The 21,986-nt window shown below is 43.7% G+C and overlaps 1 protein-coding gene across 2 annotated transcripts in view; it reads left to right on the forward strand.

Annotated features, from left to right (window-relative positions):
- The window catches only part of PCGF6 (polycomb group ring finger 6), a 101,866-nt gene that overhangs the window by 47,850 nt on the left and 32,030 nt on the right, over positions 1-21,986 (forward strand). For both annotated transcript variants that reach the window (XM_068259400.1, XM_068259401.1), the window contains exon 7: positions 21,662-21,689. In XM_068259400.1, the coding sequence (XP_068115501.1) occupies positions 21,662-21,689 (28 nt within the window). The remainder of the gene's footprint in view (positions 1-21,661; positions 21,690-21,986) is intronic.

Below are 21,986 nucleotides of genomic sequence, written 5' to 3' on the forward strand. Positions count from 1 at the left end.
AATGTCAACAGTTCGGGCCACGCCCCCCTATGAGCGAGCATGCATAACACAGCGCTTACCATATGTCAACATGTGACGTAAAGCCGGAGCCTCCCAAAGCACTCCCCCATGGGCAGGCAATGTTCCGCTCACAGCAGCATCATACTTACGCTGTGTAGGGCGGCCAACCGCCGCCATTTCACAGACAGAGGACGGCCCGAAAACTGTTGCTTAGCAACATAAAAATAAACATAGCTGTATCCATTAGCTCTCACCAGCGCGGCAGCGATCAAAGTTAGCACACATATCTCTCCAAGGATCCAGCCACACAGGAAAGAGGAAGTTCTGCATTAAAAGAGCACATTAAAAAAAGAACATACAGTGTCATCTAGCAAAAGCAGATATTAAATACAAAAGCCCAAATCGTACTCCTTATTCAATCCTCCCTCCCCCAACACACCCAATCTCTTTATCCAACTAGCCTCTTTCTTTAAAAGTTCTTTAACCCTACTATGTTTACCTCTCCACCCCGCCGGCACTCCATCAATAACCTGCACTTTAAGTTGAGATACATTATGGTGCAACTCAGTGAAATGTGCTGAGACTGCTTGTTTAGTGTCCCTATTCCTGATAGCACTTTTGTGGGAACAGATCCTGTCACGGACTTTCTGGGTAGTCCTCCCTATATAAGCTAACCCACAAGGGCATTTTAACATATAGACTACAAAACTAGATTCACAGGTATAGAAATCTCTAATCCTGAACTTTGTCCCCTTAGAGGGGTGTCCAAATTCGGGACCTTTAACTACATGACCACAGAGATGACATCCCAGACAAGGATATGTTCCCACTTTTTTACCAGGATCCAAAGTTTTTCTGGACATGATAGAACACCTGATCCCTAATAGTTGGAGCTTTCTTGAAAGATAACAAGGGGGGATATCTAAATTCTGGAATACGTGGGAAGGCCTCAGACAACATATGCCAATGGCGTCTAATAATCCTTCCTATCTCCTGACTACAGGTATTGTAGGTAGATACAAATGGGAGGCGAAATTGTTTGTGCTCTTAGTCGGACGGGTCTCCTGTCGTAACGTCTGTCGTGGATATCCTCTCTGTCGAAATTTCAAGTCCATAGCTTGTTGTCGTCTTTCCAATACATTCGGATCTAACACAATTCTAGAGAGCCTCTTATGTTGGCCTTTAGGTATTGCCTCCTTAACATGTGGAGGATGAAAGCTATTATAATGTAATACTGAGTTACAATCTGTGCTCTTCACATATAAGTCTGAAGAAAAACCATCACCCCTTTTCTCGATTAGTGTGTCAAGGAAAGAAACACGGTCCACACTTACATGACTAGTCAATCTGATCTCTCTGCAGCCCAGGGACAACTCAAGCAAAAAAGCCTCAAGAGTCTTATTTGGCCCCGCCCACACACAGAAAATATCATCAATGTAACGGAGCCAACATCTAGCATGTAGCTGAAAAAAAACGGTTGGGGTATATGAAAGCTTCCTCATACAGGCCCATGTAGAGGTTAGCATAGGACGGGGCCACATTCGACCCCATCGCTGTGCCCTTCAGCTGCAGAAAGTTTTCGGGCCGTCCTCTGTCTGTGAGATGGCGGCGGTTGGCCGCCCTACACATCGTAAGTATGATGCTGCTGTGAGCGGAACATTGCCCGCCCATGTGGGAGTACTTTGGGAGGCTCCGGCTTTACGTCACATGGTGACATATGGTAAGCGCTGTGTTATGCATGCTCGCTCATAGGGGGTGGGGCTCGAACTGTTGACATTTTCGTGTGCTGTTCCTATTGGCCTCTCGAAGCTGTTGCAGTGCATATTGATTAAGGGATGTGCTTATGCTGCGTTTTCGCCGCTCTGCCCCCTAGTACGTTAGATATTTGTGATTTACATATTAGACCACTGGTTCTCTCTCAGGTCCGCTGTAGCCACCGGGAGAGAGGATGGGCTGCTGAAGTTTGAATCTATTGGTTGTGAGGTGGGTGTATCACTATATAAGTGTGATGTAAGATGTTTTAACTTGTGGATACTTCGGCTTGAAAAAGGACTGAGTCTTGCAACAGCGGGCTGTCGCCGTATAGCCACATGCCTTTAATCATGATTCAATAAAGAGCTTGATACTTTTTGGAAGTGCCAGCCTCCATCTACTTTTTTACTTGCTCTGGTTGGATCCCAAAGTGCGGGGAACCTTTGAGGCTTAGGCACTCCATTCTTCTTTTCAGTGAGTGCCACTCTTTTTACCTTTACACAAAGATGCTGTGGACATTCAAAAGATCAGAATCTGCAAAAGATCTGTTCCTGCAAAAGATCCGTTCCTGCAAAATGCATTCATAGTCTATGATAACTGCAGATCATCATACACACCTTGTTTAACCACTTCGCATTCCTGGGTTTTTACCCCCTTCAGATTCCTGACAATTTTGATACTCAGCTGTGTTGCTTTTAATACAGTGATAACTTTTAAATTACTTATGCTATCTAATTGAAACATGTGTTGTTTTTTTCAGGACAATCTAGGCTTTCTCTCAGTAATATTGTTTCCAAGCAATTATTTTATTTAATATGCATATGACAAGGAAAAACAGATGTAAAAGCAGAAAATATACATTTTTGTCACTTTTCACCCTGCCTAATTTTCACATGACAAGTGATTTTGATATAAAACACTTCAAAAAATGTTCTTTGGCCCTTCCTGGTTAAAATGATGTGCTATAGGCCTTATTTTGTTACTAGCTGACCACGTAGTGGGCCTTTATAAGAGACCTGCGTACTTGGATTTTTGAAGGGCATTTTTTCCGCTTTCCTTTTTATAGCGTCACGCTTCCTTCACAGAGTCCTATGTGTGTCAGAACAGAAAATAAGTACTACAAGTGCCACCATTTTGAAAAGTAGAGATCCAGGGCTATACAAAGATGGGTATATTGTGTCCGTTACATTTTTGTGGTTTTGCTGAAAATTGCACAAGTGTGACCACTTGTTTGAAAATAAATATTTTTTTGACTGTTGGTGACAGTTTGTCGCTAAGCATTTTGAAAGTGACAGGTGCCACTGAAATAAAACACTGGAAAATGTATTCTTCAGCTTCTCACGATGAAAATGATGTGCCATAGGCCTTATTTTGTTACTAGCTGACCACGTAGTGGGCCTTTATAAGAGACCTGCGTACTTGGATTTTTGAAGGGCATTTTTTCCGCTTTCCTTTTTATAGCGTCACGCTTCCTTCACAGAGTCCTATGTGTGTCAGAACAGAAAATAAGTACTACAAATGCCACCATTTTGAAAAGTAGAGATCCAGGGCTATACAAAGATGGGTATATTGTGTCCGTTACATTTTTGTGGTTTTGCTGAAAATTGCACAAGTGTGACCACTTGTTTGAAAATAAATATTTTTTTGACTGTTGGTGACAGTTTGTCGCTAAGCATTTTGAAAGTGACAGGTGCCACTGAAATAAAACACTGGAAAATGTATTCTTCAGCTTCTCACGATGAAAATGATGTGCCATAGGCCTTATTTTGTTACTAGCTGACCACGTAGTGGGCCTTTATAAGAGACCTGCGTACTTGGATTTTTGAAGGGCATTTTTTCCGCTTTCCTTTTTATAGCGTCACGCTTCCTTCACAGAGTCCTATGTGTGTCAGAACAGAAAATAAGTACTACAAATGCCACCATTTTGAAAAGTAGAGATCCAGGGCTATACAAAGATGGGTATATTGTGTCCGTTACATTTTTGTGGTTTTGCTGAAAATTGCACAAGTGTGACCACTTGTTTGAAAATAAATATTTTTTTGACTGTTGGTGACAGTTTGTCGCTAAGCATTTTTAAAGTGACAGGTGCCTCTGAAATAAAACACTGGAAAATGTATTCTTCAGCTTCTCAAGATGAAAATGATGTGCCATAAGCCTTATTTTGTTACTAGATGATCATGTAGTTGACCATTATATTCAGCCTGTGCAGGAGCAGCAGAAAGAATTTGTGGCCCCTTCATCCGCCATTGTCAATATAGTATCCTATGCAGGGCAAATGGCAACATCCACCGTAGAGACTGCATAGCCACTATGTGCTGATAAATCAAATATAAAATGAAATGAAATATCCACTGCATTTTGCCAGCTTTCGCTGTTTCCACCAGGCACCACGTGGAGGTAGCAGCAATGCCTAGCTCTTTTTTTTTTTTTTTTTTTTTTACTTTTTTTGTCTTTTTACTTTTCTTTTTACACTTTTTTTTATTGTTTGATATTCATTTATGTGTATAACTGCAACATAAAAAAAAATGAACAAAATACAGTCATAAACAATGACCAACTGTAACAATAAGAATATAATGTGGTGGCCCGCTGGGAATGGTGGCCCTTAATTAATGGCACATGCCTTAGGCTGCCCCTGGTCTATTTTCTTTATTTTTGGAAAAGGTTTTTTTTTTTTTTTTTTCAAATGGAGCTGGTGGCTACAGAATTTTTTTTGGGAGATAGGCATGGTTCTAATAATTGGTGACCGTATGGTATATTTTATAACACGGAGTAAAGCAGAGGCCTGGGTGGGAGGGACAATCTGGACAGTAATATCTTGTGTCCCTTCTTATTTGATGTTTGGCACACACTTTGCACCTCTTCTGAGGATATTTTTTCAGGGGATTAGGAGGGAGTGATTCCATAAAGTGCCTGTCGCAGAGTCTGATGATGTCTTCGCACTGGGATTGGTCACTGCGTACTGGTGTTGTGCCAGATCCAAAAAGGAAAGATGCAATGATCTGTTCCTGGAACTGCAGGTATGACCCGGTATTGCCTGCTTTTCTGTATGCCACATGGGCATTGAACATTGCCATTTGTAGCAAATAAATCCCTACCTTCTTGTACCAGGATTTCGTTTTTCTAGCTACCAAATATGGGGCCAACATCTGGTCGGACAGATCCACTGCTCCCATATGCTTGTTGTAGTCATCAATCGCAATAGGCTTGACAGTCTCTGATCGGCGAGACGTCACTAGCACTGTGCCCTCTGTGTGCATGGTGGACAGCATAAGCACATCTTTTTTGTCCTTGTATTTTAGTGCCAGGACTTCATTGCTGCGCAGACTACAAGTCTCCCCCTTTTTCAATTTTTTTTTCAGGACTTCTTGCGGAAAGCCTTTTCGGTTTGCCCTGATGGTACCACAGGCAACGGTGTCAGCCGAAAAAAGAAATTTAAAAAGTGGCAAGCTGGTGTAGAAATTGTCTACAAATAGATGATACCCCTTATTTAGTAAGGGGGTCATGAGGTCCACCACAATTTTTCCATTGGCTCCCATATCTGCTGGGCACCCCTCTGGCTGTAGCAGGCTATCTCGCCCCTCATAGATGCGAAATGCAAATGTGTACCCTGATCCGCTTTCGCAAAGCTTATAGAGCTTTACCCCATACCTGGCTCGTTTACTGGGGATGAATTGTTTGAATCCAAGCCGGCCATGAAATGGCATTAGAGATTCGTCTATTGCGATTTCTCTTCCTGGCACACAAATTTCACAGAATTTTAAATTCAGGTGATTTATAAGTGGCCTTAATTTAAAAAGCCGGTCTCTGCCTGCATTGTCTGGACTCTTGTTTTGACTATTGTCATTGAAATGTAGAAATCTCATGATCATCTGATAACGCAGCTTTGGCATAGTTGATGAGTACAGAGGGGTGTGGTGTATGGGATTTGTACTCCAGTACATTGCGAGCTGCGATTTTTTTGTTAGCCCCATGTTGAAAGTTAGGCCTAGAAACACTTTCAACTCAGACAAGTTTGTTGGTGTCCATTTCCGGGTATAAGTGGACCTGGGGTGGGACTCAATGAATTGAGAGGCATACAAATTTGTCTGCTCGACAATAAATTGCAAAAAATCGTCATTGACGAATTGCTGGAAAACATCGACTGGTGACATATTCCCTGTCATGTCAACCATTAAGCCACTGTTTGCAATGAAAGGAGGGATTTGGGGTGCTTGCATGTTTGGCGGTACCCACAGTAGGTGTGACATGTCCAGTGGTACTTGCTGACTTTGCTGCTGGCTGCTAGCCCCTGGAGCACTAGTGCCATCTAAAATGTCCATGGGTTCCTGAGGACTTTGCTGCTGGCTGCCTGCCCCTGGAGCACTAGTGCCTGCTGTGCTCCCTCCTCTGCGATCTGATGACGCCTGTGTCTCAGAGTCGCTGCCACTGGGAACTGATGCAGTGACAACAGGATGCACAGTAGCAACTCTTGCCTGCTCTGATGGCCCTTCACCTTCATCAGAGCTGGAGTCGCCGTCTGACAGCGGGTCAGAATGTTCAACCGGCAGCCATTCTTCGCCGTCAGATTCGCAGTCAGATTCTTCGTCGCTGCCGCTGATTTCCATCAAGGCAACGATCTCCTGTTCTGTGTATCGCCTCTTTGCCATTTTTTATAAATAGGGTACAGAACAAGATAAAGAGATAATAGATAGAAAGATTTTTTTTTTTTTTTTTTTTTTTTTTTATATGAATGAGGATGAGGAAAAGAAGTGCTGGGAATGGAAGTAGAAGAGAGCACGGTGATGTGAGTGGGAGAGAGATGAGATCAGAAGATCAGATGATCAGATGACGATCAACTGATCAATAAGGGGTCAGCAAACTAAAACAGTAATAGGGGGGGAGGAGGGCAGTATAAAAAGGGCCTAGGACAGCTAGATCAGCTAGATTAGTACAGTGTGATCAGTACAGTGTACTGAACACACAAGGGATAGTTAGGCTGGGAAAGGGTTAGAAAACAGCAATAAAATACAATTTATTTCCACAGTAGATCACACAGCTCACACAGCTCTGCACACAAGCTGCTCCACCTCAGATCTCACACTGACGAGAGATCTGAGGCTTCAGCAGCTTTAGGTGGCAACAATGTAATGTTTACATTGTCACAGTGTGAATGAGAGCTGCCATTGGCTATGGCAGCTGTCATTCACAGTAAAAACGATCTCATTGGTTCTGTGAACTTCTGTTCACATGCACCAATGAGGGGATCGCGCGGACTCGCGGGCACGCGTGCGCGCGCGCGGGCGCGCACAGCGCTGTTTACACTGCAGGACGTGAGTTTCACGTGAGTGAATGCAGGCAGGGACAGAGCATGACGTGAAACTCACGTCCAGGAATGCTAATTGGTTAACAGACATTTATCTGCAGATCAGATCCACCAGGATTGATTTTCAGATCTGCAGATGATTGTCTGATCTGCAGATGAATGTCAGTTAAACAAGATGTGTATGAGGATCTGCAGATCTCATAGACTATGAATGCAATTTGCAGGAACGGATCTTTGGCAGGAACGGATCTTTTGCAGATACTGATCTTTTGTGTCTGTACAGCATCTGTGTGTGCAGCATCTTGCAAAGATTTTTTTCTGATTGGGAGTCCAGCTCCATAGAAAAGACTGAAGGTAGGGCTCTCATACTACATGAAGGGTGGTAAGATTGGTCTGTGATCTTTCATTTTCCAAAGACTATAGTCTGATGTGTGTATGCACCCTATCTCTTCCAGTGTCTGTGCTGAACTCCTCAGTGTCTGGGCTGGGGGAACGGAGGCATAGGGCGAATGAAGGATGCACAAGGGGGGACAGAAGGAGGCACAAGGGACAGAAGGCACAGGGTGACTGAAGGAGGCACACAAGATGAACTTGGGTAAACCGTCAGGGCTCTGGAGTTGAAGTCAGAGCAATTTTTGGGTACCGGGAGTCAGACATCTTATCATAAATAGCAAAAATCAGTAACCCTTTGCACGCTAGCATGCAAATGTTCAAACACATTCACAGATTCACTCATCCAGGCACCACTGTTATCCCTACAGCTAAGTTAAAAGCCTGGGGTCTTAGTTTACAAAAGAATGCATTCTTTTGCTTAGTCACCTAACTGCACAGAAGTACCCAGGTAAACATAGGTGTCCTAACTCTGGCCCTGTAACATGCATAGTGCAGACATGCAAACATTCATTGCATCAAACTTATCTAGGGATTAGGAGCACACATCCTGACGTCCTCTCCTGGGACAGATAGCGCATCATACCAATCGCACAAGGGAGCTAACGTAATGTATCCATGCGCACAATGCACATACACCAGCATAAGCTGTGTGCATGCTGACACGTCCTCTCCTGTCCCAGGAGAGGACGTCAGGTTGTGTGCTCCTAATCCCTAGATAGGTTTGATGCAATGAATGTTTGCATGTTTACACTATGAATGTTACAGGGCCAGAGTTAGGACACCTACGATTACCTGGGTACTTCTGTGCAGTGTAGGTGACTTTGTGAACTAAGACCCCGGCTTTTAATTTAGCTGTAGGGATAACAGTGGTGCCTGGATGAGTGAATCTATAAATGCATTTGTTTGAACATTTGCATGCGAGCGTGCAAAGGGTTACTGATTTTTGCTATTTTTCTGGCCCACCCCTTTAGCTCCTCCCTTTCCTTAAATTACTTATTTAAAGGGATACTGTAGGGGGGAGGGGGGGTCGGGGGAAAATGAGTTGAACTTACCTGAAGCTTCTAATGGTCCCCCACAGACATCCTGTGCCTACGCAGCCATTCACCGATGCTCTGGCCCCGCCTCTGGTTCACTTTTGGAATTTCAGACTTTAAAGTCTGAAAACCACTGCACCTGCATTGTCGTGTTCTCGCTCCCCGCTGATGTCACCAGGAGCGTACTGCGCAGTCGCAGACCATACTGGGCCTGCGCAGTACGCTCCTGGTGACATCAGCGGGAATAAGGACACGGCAACGCAGGCGCAGTGCTTTTCAGACTTTAAAGTCTGAAATTCCAGAAGTGAACCGGAGGCGGGGCCGGAGCATCGGTGAGCGGCTGCATGGGCACAGGATGTTTGCGGGGGAACATTAGAAGCCCCGGGTAAGTTCAGCTCATTTCCCCCCCCCCCCCCCCCCCCCTTCCCTACAGTATATGTCCTAACTAGAGGCGATATGCCTGGATTTATGTGTTTGTTTGTTTTTTCATGTTATCATAAATAACACAAAAAGAAAGTAAACCAATCAAAAAATAAGTTACTGCTGCAATAAAGCAGTCATTGTATTTTTAAAATCAGATCTACTTATCTCACTGTAACTGTAAACAGAATAAATCCCAGTGAGCAGTTGTCACAAGTAGTGATGGTCAATGAAATGCAAATAATTTTGTGTTGATGCAGGTTTATGATGTCATCTTAATATAGCTTTAAAATTCTTAAGCTTTGGCAGTGATGAAATGCCTTTTATGTTACATACTTTCAATCAACAAGATTGTTGTATGTAAATTAGAGGAGTGGGAGGTATCAGAAACTGAGGAGTTTTTTTATCCCGACTGCACAGCCCTGAAAACTCTTAGAAACAAACCCAGCCCTGAAGGCTTTTTTTTTTTAAAGAAAAGCTATGGGCGAGCAACTCTTACAATGACCGAGGAGTCAGATGTTTGCTGTGTGTTGGGGAAGCAACTTCTATTCTCCTGGCAGCTCTAAACTTAGTGCGCTGATCTCTGGGTCGTGTCGCTAGAACAGCTGCTTTAAATTTGAAATGCTTGTGAGTAGTGGCAAATACCTAAATTAAAATGCAAAATTAAAAAGTCTGTATGGGTGAACTAGTGCTGTAAGTTTCCATAATGGGGCAGATGCATCTGGATGAAGGTATGTGTGGAATGCTACAGTATATTCTATTGCAGTGCTATTTCTGATCAGCAGAGGGAGGTGTGTGCGAGTTAGGATGCAGTGTTGTAATATATAGATCAGTCTTATAAAAAGTATCCTTACTCCAATGTTGCACTTCCTTGCTGCGTCAGAGTTAATAAACCTCCCCCAAGCATTTCCACACAATGAATCTTGCTTTAAAGGTAAAGTTATTGTAAGGTGCCAGTGGTTTTACTTTAGTTATTGAATAATGCAGTGAAATGTACACCGACATGGGTGTTGTTTTAGCAGTAGCCACTAGATGGCAAAATACACTTAATATTTATTTTTGGAATACTAATTTGGGTGGGTTCTCTTTTTACTGAACATAGTGTCACTGGGATTGGAAATTTATAGTGTCTCGCCTTTGCATGTTTTCTTAGCATAGGTGCAGGTTGCCCTTATTTCATTCAGAACATGACTGTACAGGTGCTCTGGGGGGAATTGATGAAGATGTGCAGTGAAGAGCACTGAATTACTGTGCACATTGAACATAGATACACGTTACTGCTCTTCAGTAAACCACCCCTTTGTTCTGTTGTTTATCACTTCTTGGTGTCATGAGTTTCATACAGAAGCAAACCTTAGAAGGTGAGAGGAAACTATTGCATAAGTTACTGATCTTTCTCCATATATTATGTCTTCATATAGCAGCTGATTTTCCCCCTGAATATGGTGAGGGTGGGAATAATTGTTAAAGTGAACCTGTACTGAAAAATTCAAAGTGCACCAACAATCCTCAGTTCATAGCTGAAACCATCATGTGTTGTCTGTTACTGGTGTTACTCCGCCCTGCTCCATATATATACACATGCCCTACAACCCTCTGAACTCTGCTCTTTCTGTATGTGTGCAGAGTGCTCTTCCCCCAAACATGACATGCCCTGCAGGTGTAATAATTTGTTTAGTGCAGTCACATAAGGATTGAAGAATGCAGCTATCAAATTCTGAATGATTCTCATCATTGCAGCCATATTCTTTTTTTTTTTTGCCCGTTCCTTTGTAACCTCCTCTTATACTTGCTTACATGCTCCTGGGAACTTATGTACAGAATAAGGTGCTTGCACAGTGGTATACACACACACACACACACACACACACACACCTTTCTTTCTGTGTGTGTGTGTGTGTCTCTCTCTCTCTCTATGTATATGTGCATACCTACAAACAGGTTCCGTTCCTGGAGGGTGTTTGTAAGTTGTGTCCTGTATTGAACATAGTGAAGCATGAATAGATTAATTGAATGAATTGACCTTTAGTCAATTATGTATTTGGACATATAGAATAAGCTGTCTTTTGGTCATTTTCAATTTGCTTTTAAAGTGTTTTAAACTACTTCTAGCAGTTTATACAATATGGTAACATGTAACAACAAATGAAAAAACTGCATTGTTCATTTTGCACACAAAGACAACTTAGTGTGTGTGTGTGTATGTATGTGTGTAGGTATGTGCGTGTGTGTGTGTGTGTATATATGTATGTATGTATGTATATATAACTTGTTGGTTGCTATTGGCAACGACACTACACCTTCGTTCTGCACCATATCACAGGAAGTGTGATAACTTGACACTCATCACAGCAAGCAGCATAATAGATAGAACTTCTTAGACGTCGTGAAAGGTTTAAGAGTTTATTTGTAAAACTAATATACAGATGTGTTCATCAGCAAACTTATATAACCTCGGCAAAGCAAACGGTCTGTAGACTCTTATGCGTTCCATGCAGACATGATTTATCCCTAGTGACTAGATCAGACGGCTTTCTCTTTGTTCCATCTATGCTAGTTGCATTTAGGCATATATACAGCATACGGTTACAGAAAGTTACAAGAAGGAAGTCAGCAGAAGTAGATAGAAGTGCCCTCGAGAGCCCATGTTGGCTATTGTTATACTGACCTCTAAAGAGTTAAATGTGTCATCATCCCGCAGGGATAATCTAGTACCCATCGCATGCAATTGGCTGATAATAGCATGTGATGGATGACCCTATCTGCGCCTGCTCCTAGGGGACAAGCCAAATATGCGTTTCCTCCCTTATTACCCAGAAAGGAGGGAAAATGCTCCCTGGCTATGGTTTACCTTTAGGAAATATGAAAACACTTGATGTTTACAGTAAAGACGCCTGGAAGTCTGTACATCGTGGACAGATAAGCACTCTGGCCCTGTGTGAGACAAGACCATGTTCCACAGTGCTTCTAGACATGTTCTTTAACCACTTGAGGACCGTGGGCTTTCTACCCCTTAAGGACCGGCCACTTTTTTTCCATTCAGACCACTGCAGCTTTCCCGGTTTATTGCTCGCTCATACAACCTACCACCTAAATGAATTTTGGCTCCTTTTCTTGTCACTAATAAAGCTTTCTTTTGGTGCTATTTGATTGCTCCTGCGATTTTTACTTTTTATTATATTCATCAAAAAAGACATGAATTTTGGCAAAAAAAATGACTTTTTTTTAACTTTCTGTGCTGACATTTTTCAAATAAAGTAAAATTTCTGTATACATGCAGCGCGAAAAATGTGGACAAACAACATGTTTTTGATTAAAAAAAAAACCCATTCAGTGTATATTTATTGGTTTGGGTAAAAGTTATAGCGTTTACAAACTATGGTGCAAAAAGTGAATTTTCCCATTTTCAAGCATCTATGACTTTTCTGAGCACCTGTCATGTTTCATGAGGGGCTAGAATTCCAGGATAGTATAAATACCCCCCAAATGACCCCATTTTGGAAAGAAGACATCCCAAAGTATTCACTGAGAGGCATAGTGAGTTCATAGTAGATATTATTTTTTGTCACAAGTAAGCGGGAAATGACACTTTGTGACAAAAAAAAAAGTTTCCATTTCTTCTAACGTGCGACAAAAAAAAATTAAATCTGCCACGGACTCACCATGCGCCTCTCTGAATACCTTGAAGGGTCTACTTTCCAAAATGGGGTCATTTGTGGGGTGTGTTTACTGTCCTGACATTTTGGGGGGTGCTAAATTGTAAGCACCCCTATAAAGCCTAAAGGTGCTCATTGGACTTTGGACCCCTTAGCGCAGTTAGGCTGCAAAAAAGTGCCACACATGTGGTATTGCCGTACTCAGGAGAAGTAGTATAATGTGTTTTGGGGTGTATTTTTACACATACCCATGCTGGGTGGGAGAAATATCTCTGTAAATGACAATTTGTTAATTTTTTTTACACACAATTGTCCATTTACAGAGATCTTTCTCCCACTCAGCATGGGTATGTGTAAAAATACACTCCAAAACACATTATACTACTTCTCCTGAGTACGGCGATACCACATGTGTGGCACTTTTTTGCACCCTAACTGCGCTAAAGGGCCCAAAGTCCAATGAGTACCTTTAGGATTTCACAGGTCATTTTGAGAAATTTCGTTTCAAGACTACTCCTCACGGTTTAGGGCCCCTAAAATGCCAGGGCAGTATAGGAACCCCACAAATGACCCCATTTTAGAAAGAAGACACCCCAAGGTATTCCGTTAGGAGTATGGTGAGTTCATAGAAGATTTTATTTTTTGTCACAAGTTAGCGGAAAATGACACTTTGTGAAAAAATACAATTAAAATCAATTTCCGCTAACTTGTGACAAAAAATAAAATCTTCTATGAACTCGCCATACTACTAACGGAATACCTTGGGGTGTCTTCTTTCTAAAATGGGGTCATTTGTGGGGTTCCTATACTGCCCTGGCATTTTAGGGGCCCTAAACCGTGAGGAGTAGTCTTGAAACGAAATTTCTCAAAATGACCTGTGAAATCCTAAAGGTACTCATTGGACTTTGGGCCCTTTAGCGCAGTTAGGGTGCAAAAAAGTGCCACACATGTGGTATCGCCGTACTCGGGAGAAGTAGTACAATGTGTTTTGGGGTGTATTTTTACACATACCCATGCTGGGTGGGAGAAACACCTCTGTAAATGACAATCTTTTGATTTTTTTACACAAAATTGTCCATTTACAGCGGTATTTCTCCCACCCAGCATGGGTATGTGTAAAAATACACTCCAAAACACATTGTACTACTTCTCCCGAGTACGGCGATACCACATGTGTGGCACTTTTTTGCACCTTAACTGCGCTAAGGGGCCCAAAGTCCAATGAGTACCTTTAGGATTTCACAGGTCATTTTTGTTTCAAGACTACTCCTCACGGTTTAGGGCCCCTAAAATGCCAGGGCAGTATAGGAACCCCACTAATGACCCCATTTTAGAAAGAAGACACCCCAAGGTATTCCGTTAGGAGTATGGTGAGTTCATAGAAGTTTTAATTTTTTTGTCACAAGTTAGCGGAAATTGATTTTAATTGTTTTTTTTTCACAAAGTGTCATTTTCCGCTAACTTGTGACAAAAAATAAAATCTTCTATGAACTCACCATACTCCTAACGGAATACGTTTGGGTGTCTTCTTTCTAGAATGGGGTCATTTGTGGGGTTCCTATACTGCCCTGGCATTTTAGGGGCCCTAAACCGTGAGGAGTAGTCTTGAAACAAAAATGACCTGTGAAATCCTAAAGGTACTCATTGGACTTTGGGCCCCTTAGCGCAGTTAGGCTGCAAAAAAGTGCCAATCATGTGGTATCGCCGTACTCGGGAGATGTAGTATAATGTGTTTTGGGGTGTATTTTTACACATACGCATGCTGGGTGGGAGAAATACCTCTGTAAATGACAATTGTTTGATTTTTTTTACACACAATTGTCCATTTACAGAGAGATTTCTCCCACCCAGCATGGGTATGTGTAAAAATACACCCCAAAACACATTATACTACTTCTCCTGAGTACGGCAATACCACATGTGACACTTTTTTGCAGCCTAGGTGCGCTAAGGGGCCCAACGTCCTAATCACAGGTCATTTTAAGGCATTTGTTTTCTAGACTACTCCTCACGGTTTAGGGCCCCTAAAATGCCAGGGCAGTATAGGAACCCCACAAGTGACCCCATTTTAGAAAGAAGACACCCCAAGGTATTCCGTTAGGTGTATGGCGAGTTCATAGAAGATTTTTTTTGTCACAAGTTAGTGAAAAATGACACTTTGTGAAAAAAAAACAAAAATCAATTTCCGCTAACTTTTGACAAAAAATAAAATCTTCTATGAACTCGTCATACACCTAACAGAATACATTGGGGTGTCTTTTTTCTAAAATGGGGTCCGTTTCTGGGGTTCCTATACCGCCCTGGCATTTTACGGGCCCAAAACCGTGAGTAGTCTGGAAACCAAATGTCTCAAAATAACTGTTCAGGGGTATAAGCATCTGCAAATTTTGATGACAGGTGGTCTATGAGGGGGCGAATTTTGTGGAACCGGTCATATGCAGGGTGGCCTTTTAGATGACAAGTTGTATTGGGCCTGATCTGATGGATAGGAGTGCTAGGGGGGTGACAGGAGGTGATTGATGGGTGTCTCAGGGGGTGGTTAGAGGGGAAAATAGATGCAATCAATGCACTGGGGAGGTGATCGGAAGGGGGTCTGAGGGGGATCTGAGGGTTTGGCCGAGTGATCTGGAGCCCACACGGGGCAAATTAGGGCCTGATCTGAAGGGTAGGTGTGCTAGGGGGTGACAGGAGGTGATTGATGGGTGTCTCAAGGTGTGATTAGAGGAGGGAATAGATGCAAGCAATGCACTGGCGAGGTGATCAGGGCTGGGGCCTGAGGGCATTCTGAGGGTGTGGGCGGGTGATTGAGTGCCCTAGGGGCAGATAGGGGTCTAATCTGATAGGTAGCAGTGACGGGGGTGATTGATGGGTAATTAGTGGGTGTTTAGGGTAGAGAACAGATATAAACACTGCCCTTGGGAGGTGATCTGACGTCGGATCTGCGGGCGAACCATTGGTGTGGGTGATCAGATTGCCCGCAAGGGGCAGGTTAGGGGCTGATTGATGAGTGGCAGTGACAGGGGGTGATTGATGGGTGGCAGTGCCAGGGGGTGATTGATGGGTGGCAGTGACAGGGGGTGATTGACAGGTGATTGACAGGTGATCAGTGGGTTATTACAGGGAAGAACAGATGTAACTAATGCACTGGCGAATTGATAAGGGGGGGGTCTGAGGGCAATCTGAGCGTGTAGGCGGGTGATTGGGTGCCCGCAAGGGGCAGATTAGGGTCTGATCTGATGGGTAACAGTGACAGGTGGTGATAGGGGGTGATTGATGGGTAATTAGTGGGTGTTTAGAGGAGAGAATAGATGTAAACACTGCGCTTGGGTGGTGATCTGATGTCGGATCTGCGGGCGATCTATTGGTGTGGGTGGGTGATCAGATTGCCCGCAAGGGGCAGGTTAGGGGCTGATTGATGGGTGGCAGTGACAGGGGGTGATTGATGGGTGGCAGTGACAGGGGGTGATTGATGGGTGATTGACAGGTGATCAGTGGGTTATTACAGGGAAGAACAGATGTAAATATTGCACTGGCGAATTGATAAAGGGGGGTCTGAGGGCAATCTGAGCGTGTAGGCGGGTGATTGGGTGCCCGCAAGGGGCAGATTAGGGTCTGATCTGATGGGTAACAGTGACAGGTGGTGATATGGGGTGATTGATGGGTGATTGATGGGTAATTAGTGGGTGTTTAGAGGAGAGAATAGATGTAAACACTGCGTTTGGGTGGTGATCTGATGTCGGATCTGCGGGCGATCTATTGGTGGGGGTGGGTGATCAGATTGCCCGCAAGGGGCAGGTTAGGGGCTGATTGATGGGTGGCAGTGACAGGGGGTGATTGACAGGTGATCAGGGGGGATAGTTGCATACAGTACACAGGGGGGGGGGGGGTCTGGGGAGAATCTGAGGGGTGGGGGGGTGATCAGGAGGGGGCAGTGGGCAGGGAGGGGGAGGTAAAAAAAAAATAGCGTTGACAGATAGTGACAGGGAGTGATTGATGGGTGATTAGGGGGGTGATTGGGTGCAAACAGGGGTCTGGGGGGTGGGCAGGGGGGGGGTCTGAGGGTGCTGTGGGCGATCTGGGGCAGGGGGGGAGAAATCAGTGTGCTTGGGTGCAGACTAGGGTGGCTGCAGCCTGCCCTGGTGGTCCCTCGGACACTGGGACCACCAGGGCAGGAGGCAGCCTGTATAATACACTTTGTAAACATTACAAAGTGTATTATACACTTTGTATGCGGCGATCGCGGGGTTAACATCCCGCCGCCGCTTCCGTATAGCCGGCGGGATGTTGCGGCGGGCGAGCGGTGACAGGCCCCGGCGGAGGATCGCGTCACGGATGACGCGATCGATCCGCCCATGCCCTTAAATGGACCGCCGCCTCTGTGGGTGAGCCGGTCCTTAAGGGCTCCACTTCCCGGCCGCCTCTGTGCGTTAGGCGGTCGGGAAGTGGTTAAAGGGAGACTCTCTGCAAGTCAAGTCTTTTAGCTAACCTCAGTTAAAGTAAAGCCTATTATAAAGCCTATTAAAGTCAAGCATATTATACTTAAATTCTAACAGCCCCCTGAAAAGGCTTGATCTGCAGATCCCTTCTTCTGGTTCAGACAGTACCCATGATTCTTTTCTTTATGTTTCACTTTTCGATGCTTGTGCTCAAACACTTTCTCTGCTCTAGGTGGTTATCCCTGGGAGAGAGAGCAAGACCTCTTGGCCTCCTTTTAACCAGGCTCTATGGGGATGCCCTACTTTTAGGTCCCTATTGACCAAACTCTCAACATTTGCGTCACATGCGTACCCCTTACAAACTTGCATGTTCATGGAAAAGTGAAACGTGTTTGTCTGTTAAGCAATGGAGCAGTGCCAGGTGTCTTCTAAAAAAAGCGCCTTCAAACAATCAGCTCCATCATCCTAGGTACAGCTGAAAGCTACCTAACCTTTTATGTTGCTTAGCTTGGAAATATTGGCTTATGTTTATCTGACACCAAACTCTTAACCATATTGATTTGTTTGCGGAAATTCACACACAAACTCACCTGTGTAATGATGCCCAAGATTGTAATCCCCATCATTACGACCAGTGGGTGTAGAAAGAAGTCTTGAACTGCAGAGGCCCAGTCCGAGTGCCCCTGGAACATCTCCAGAAACCTTTTCCACCAGGTCAGACTGGAACTCACCTGATTATATTTGTGTTCAACCTTGATCCCCTTAATCATGGTGAAATATCACCTCTAGTTTAGTGTTATGTTTGTTTAACCGTTGTAACAAAGTGTGGTCTTGTGTCAAAACCTGTACCCATTTATCCCATGGCGTGTTATCTCTCAGGATGGGCACTTTCTGTGGAGCTTTGAACTTTAGAGTTCTCTAAAAAATTTGAGGAATAACGTAGTCAAACCTTTACGACTGGATCCATATGGGATCTCCGCGCACAAAATAAGTTCCTCTTGGGAGATCAAACTTGTCGGAACAATTATGAAAATGTACTATGAATGTGTCAGTAGATATCATGTTTAAAAAAAAGACTTTTCCTTCAGCCACCGGAGATATTGGTTGTACTATTGAGCCATCATGCTTCCTCACTAAATCTGACTTGCCCCGGCAAACACAGGTACTTCTCTGAGAATTGCCAGCATGACGACAAATCTACTTGTTCCACCTCTCCGTCTAGCACCAAAAAATTTTGAGCTCTCAGGTCATGGTGTAAGACGTGTGGATGTGTCCCCAGTGATGCTACTGGAAAAACTACCTGGGTTTTCCATCGGTAGGAACTAAGGAAGTAGCGGTGCATAAAGAATTGTCGCACCCTTTCCACCTGTTTACCCAGACATCTCGGTGCCTCCATGCAAAAGATCCTTCCCCCGGAAAATCGATAAATCTCTCCTTGTCAAGTCTCAGTTGTAAAGGAGTTTTACCTTCTGATAAGGCTTGAGCCATTATCGTTAAATCCGTTGTTAACTCAGTCTGCATAGACAGGCATGCTGTTTCCCGTGTAGTACCCCTAGCATGTGCAATCATCTTCTGAACAATTATTTGAATGTGCCTTTGAGTGTACCCCTGAACTTTGTGTTGTGCGTTAACTGTTCCAAAACCAAGTTCAGATGATGTTGAGTACCCACATTCTGTTGTCCCAATGTGCCTAATTGTTGAATGACCTCTGTCTACACTGTTTGTTACCCCCATTCCAGCGCTCATGTCTTCCAAGATTGTATCTGCTAAATCCCGGGCCCTTCTTCTGGTTACACTATTCCCTGTGGAATGTGCCCATGGCATAAAAGCCTGTACCAGGGTGGCAGCGACAGTCCTGCAGTTAGGGTAGATATTAGATATTACCCACTCTTCTAAATTAATCTGCCAAGTGATCAGTTGAAGCTGGGCCTCCATGATAACTGGAGTCACCCTCAGTTCATCTATCTGAAAAGGGCCACTTTTTACAACTTGATGTGTATCACATGATGGTAGATTGGGTTCCTGGGTAGTCACTGGCAGGGTGACTACCTGAGCTTTGGGAGTCGTAGGAACCCCCACTTTTACCATCACGGTTTCCCTTTTTATTATGCAAGAGCTCTTTGGACCTTTAAACTCTAGGGACTGTGGGATGCAAAAACTGGATGTCCATGGTCCTTCATCCTCGCGGGCTACGGGTGCTATTTTTAAACTCCCTCATTTTAGTCCCATCACCCTTCCATCATAGAGAGTCCCTGGGGTGCTACCTGATGTATTTCAGCATTCTACCTCTACTCCACAAAGTCCCCTGATCCATTAAACTCACGTCCCATGCTAACCCTTGTGGCCATCCCCAGAAGAATACTGCTGGTACTCTTTCTTCTGGGAAATTGATTGTCATCTCAATGACAAAAGATGTTCCCAACTGTCCTGATTGGACCTTTGCCCGCCTTATGTCCTGAAGCAAAATGCGTACTTTAGGTAGGGAAGAATGTACTCTCTGCAATCTTTCAATTAAGAGTCCCTCCTCACTTACCCATCTAGAATGAGGATAAGTGGCTGAATATGGATTGTGTGCGATTGTCTCCTATGGTGAACTATGTAATGAGGATGGTGTTACCTGTGTTGACTCTCCCTTCCTCGGGATCGCTCTCCCTACCCTCTTGGTTACCTGAAAATGTGACTGGATCTCGATACTTACGACTTGTTCCAAGAACCGAAACCCTTCTGCTTTCGAGCCTTTGTGTATATGTAGTTGTTTCAGGAACACCCTCTGTTTGCCACTCCAGGCTGTGGTGCGGTTCCTCACTTCACTTCTGGAGGAGAAGGGACGTTTACGTTTACTGCCCGTTCCTCTCCAGTCTAGAAGAACCCCACTCCGGAGCACCAAGACAAGGTAATCCTGAACAACACACTCCACCTTTTGCATGTACCCATTGTACTGCAATGTACCTTTTAACAAGACTTTGAATCGGTGCATTGGTTCTGGGAGTGTGACATTCCAGAGCAGATTTAAGCTGCCATTCACATCACACTTCCAGCACACTTGACCCTTTATACTTTTCACCAATATTGTGCCATGAAATTTGTTTCCACCTGGCACTGGTGATCTTTCCCTCCTTCCCTGTTCGGTCCATTTGGGCCAATCAGAGGGAAGTGCAAAATGATCAGTACCTTTTTCTTCAAACATTAATGTGCTTGGGCCTTGTGTTCTCATTAATCCCTTATTGTTCATGAGAATGTCCTCTCCTCGGTCTCCTAGGACGAAATGGCAACCTAGGATCACCATCAGCACGGTACTCTTCATTATGAGAGCACCTCCTTGGGAAAGAAAAACATTAGCAATTCGCATTATGCTTTGTTCAGTCAGTTTTTTTTAGTCGGTTTCTGATCTCGGAAATTTCGCTGTTCTCCAAACCAGGATTGGCCTCTGGAAACTTTTGCTTATCCGACTGACATGTCTGTCTCTACTGCCAGCACCTCAGCTTTCTCGATTCCATATTGTTTACTCTTTTTGGTAGAATGGAGCTACACTCTTCTCCACTACCTTGTGTTCAATGTCATAAGTACTTGCCTTTTTAAAATATGCTCCCACGGACTTCACTTTTGGAAGCTCTTGCCTCATTGGAAGCTCTTACCTCATCCCCCCCCCCCCCATGCATTTTTCAGTCTGGCAGAGGGGGTGTATGCCTGTGCGATTAACCATTCAATTGCAGCATGTGTTTAGGGATGCGCAGCCTTTCCCCCCCCCCCACCTTTCCTTAACTTTGTAACTATGTAACTGTCAGGTTAGCTGCTCCCAGCCCCTCCTCCTGAGTTTCCTGTTTGCATGATAAGTAGTAGCAGATTTGCATATGATTTGCATCTGAATTGAATGCGAAGTGTGTAGAAAGTCTATATAGGTGCTACACACTGAGCTGGTGGTCATTTCAGATGCAGCCTTAGTGGTATGCGCTGGCGTTCCCCTCGCTGTTCTACCAAGTTCATGCACGCATTAGCTAATGTCCGTATGCTGAGTTATTTTGAAGGGGCAGCAAATTTACAGTTATTCAAGCTGTACACTGACTACATTCTGTTGTATCAAGGTGTTATTTTCAAAAACTTGAAAGGTATTATAACTAGGGTGTGTGTGTGTGTATACATATATGCGTGTGTGTGTGTGTGTATATGTATATATGTATATGTGTATATATATATATATATTCCTCCAGGCTTGTGTAAGGACTATCATCAGAAGAACTGCCATTTCTAGCATTGGAAGTGTCAGGTTGAAAGCTCGCAGCAGTTAAAATGGATTCAATTACACTGATGTATTGCGGCTGACGTTAAGAAGTCCCTGGGATATAACTGCATTGTCTGGATACGTATCTTGTAACTTCCTCTGCAGATCTGGCTTTGGAAGTGAAAGCTTCAGAGCACTCATTCTGTGTATATGTGGCCCATTAACTGCTGCATTATTTATTACAATGAAATGCCTCTGAAAGTGCAATTAGGATGAAAATGAAAAGGGACGTAATTTATTTTGGCAGTCTAAAGCTTAAATCAATAGAAAGTGTAAAATAATGAAATGGATTATATTTATAATATGCATTTTGAAGGCTCAGCTTTTATTTTAAGAATTCAGATTAATTTAGACTAATATAACAATTGGACTTTTTTTTTCTCTAGGGCTCAGGAAGGGACTGGAAGCTATAAGGTAATTCAGTTTATTTTTATTTTGTTTTATTCAGATCGTTACTGTGGAGTCAGTACAAGAAAGGTTGAACCGGCACCATCCAATTTATATAAGCTCTTTTATTTCTTGATATCAGCAAACCGTTATCGTAGCGACATTTCAGGGCAGCCACCCCTTTATCAAGCTAAGCTGTCTGTGAGCATACATACACTGACATATAACCTCTATATATACCCAGCATGCAGAGTTAGCGACTGTGGAGGCAGTACAAAAATAATCCGAGGAATTGGAGTCGGAGTCAGTGGTTTCATAAACTGA

Source organism: Hyperolius riggenbachi, chromosome 10, assembly GCF_040937935.1.
Source record: "Hyperolius riggenbachi isolate aHypRig1 chromosome 10, aHypRig1.pri, whole genome shotgun sequence".
Lineage (NCBI taxonomy): Eukaryota > Metazoa > Chordata > Amphibia > Anura > Hyperoliidae > Hyperolius > Hyperolius riggenbachi.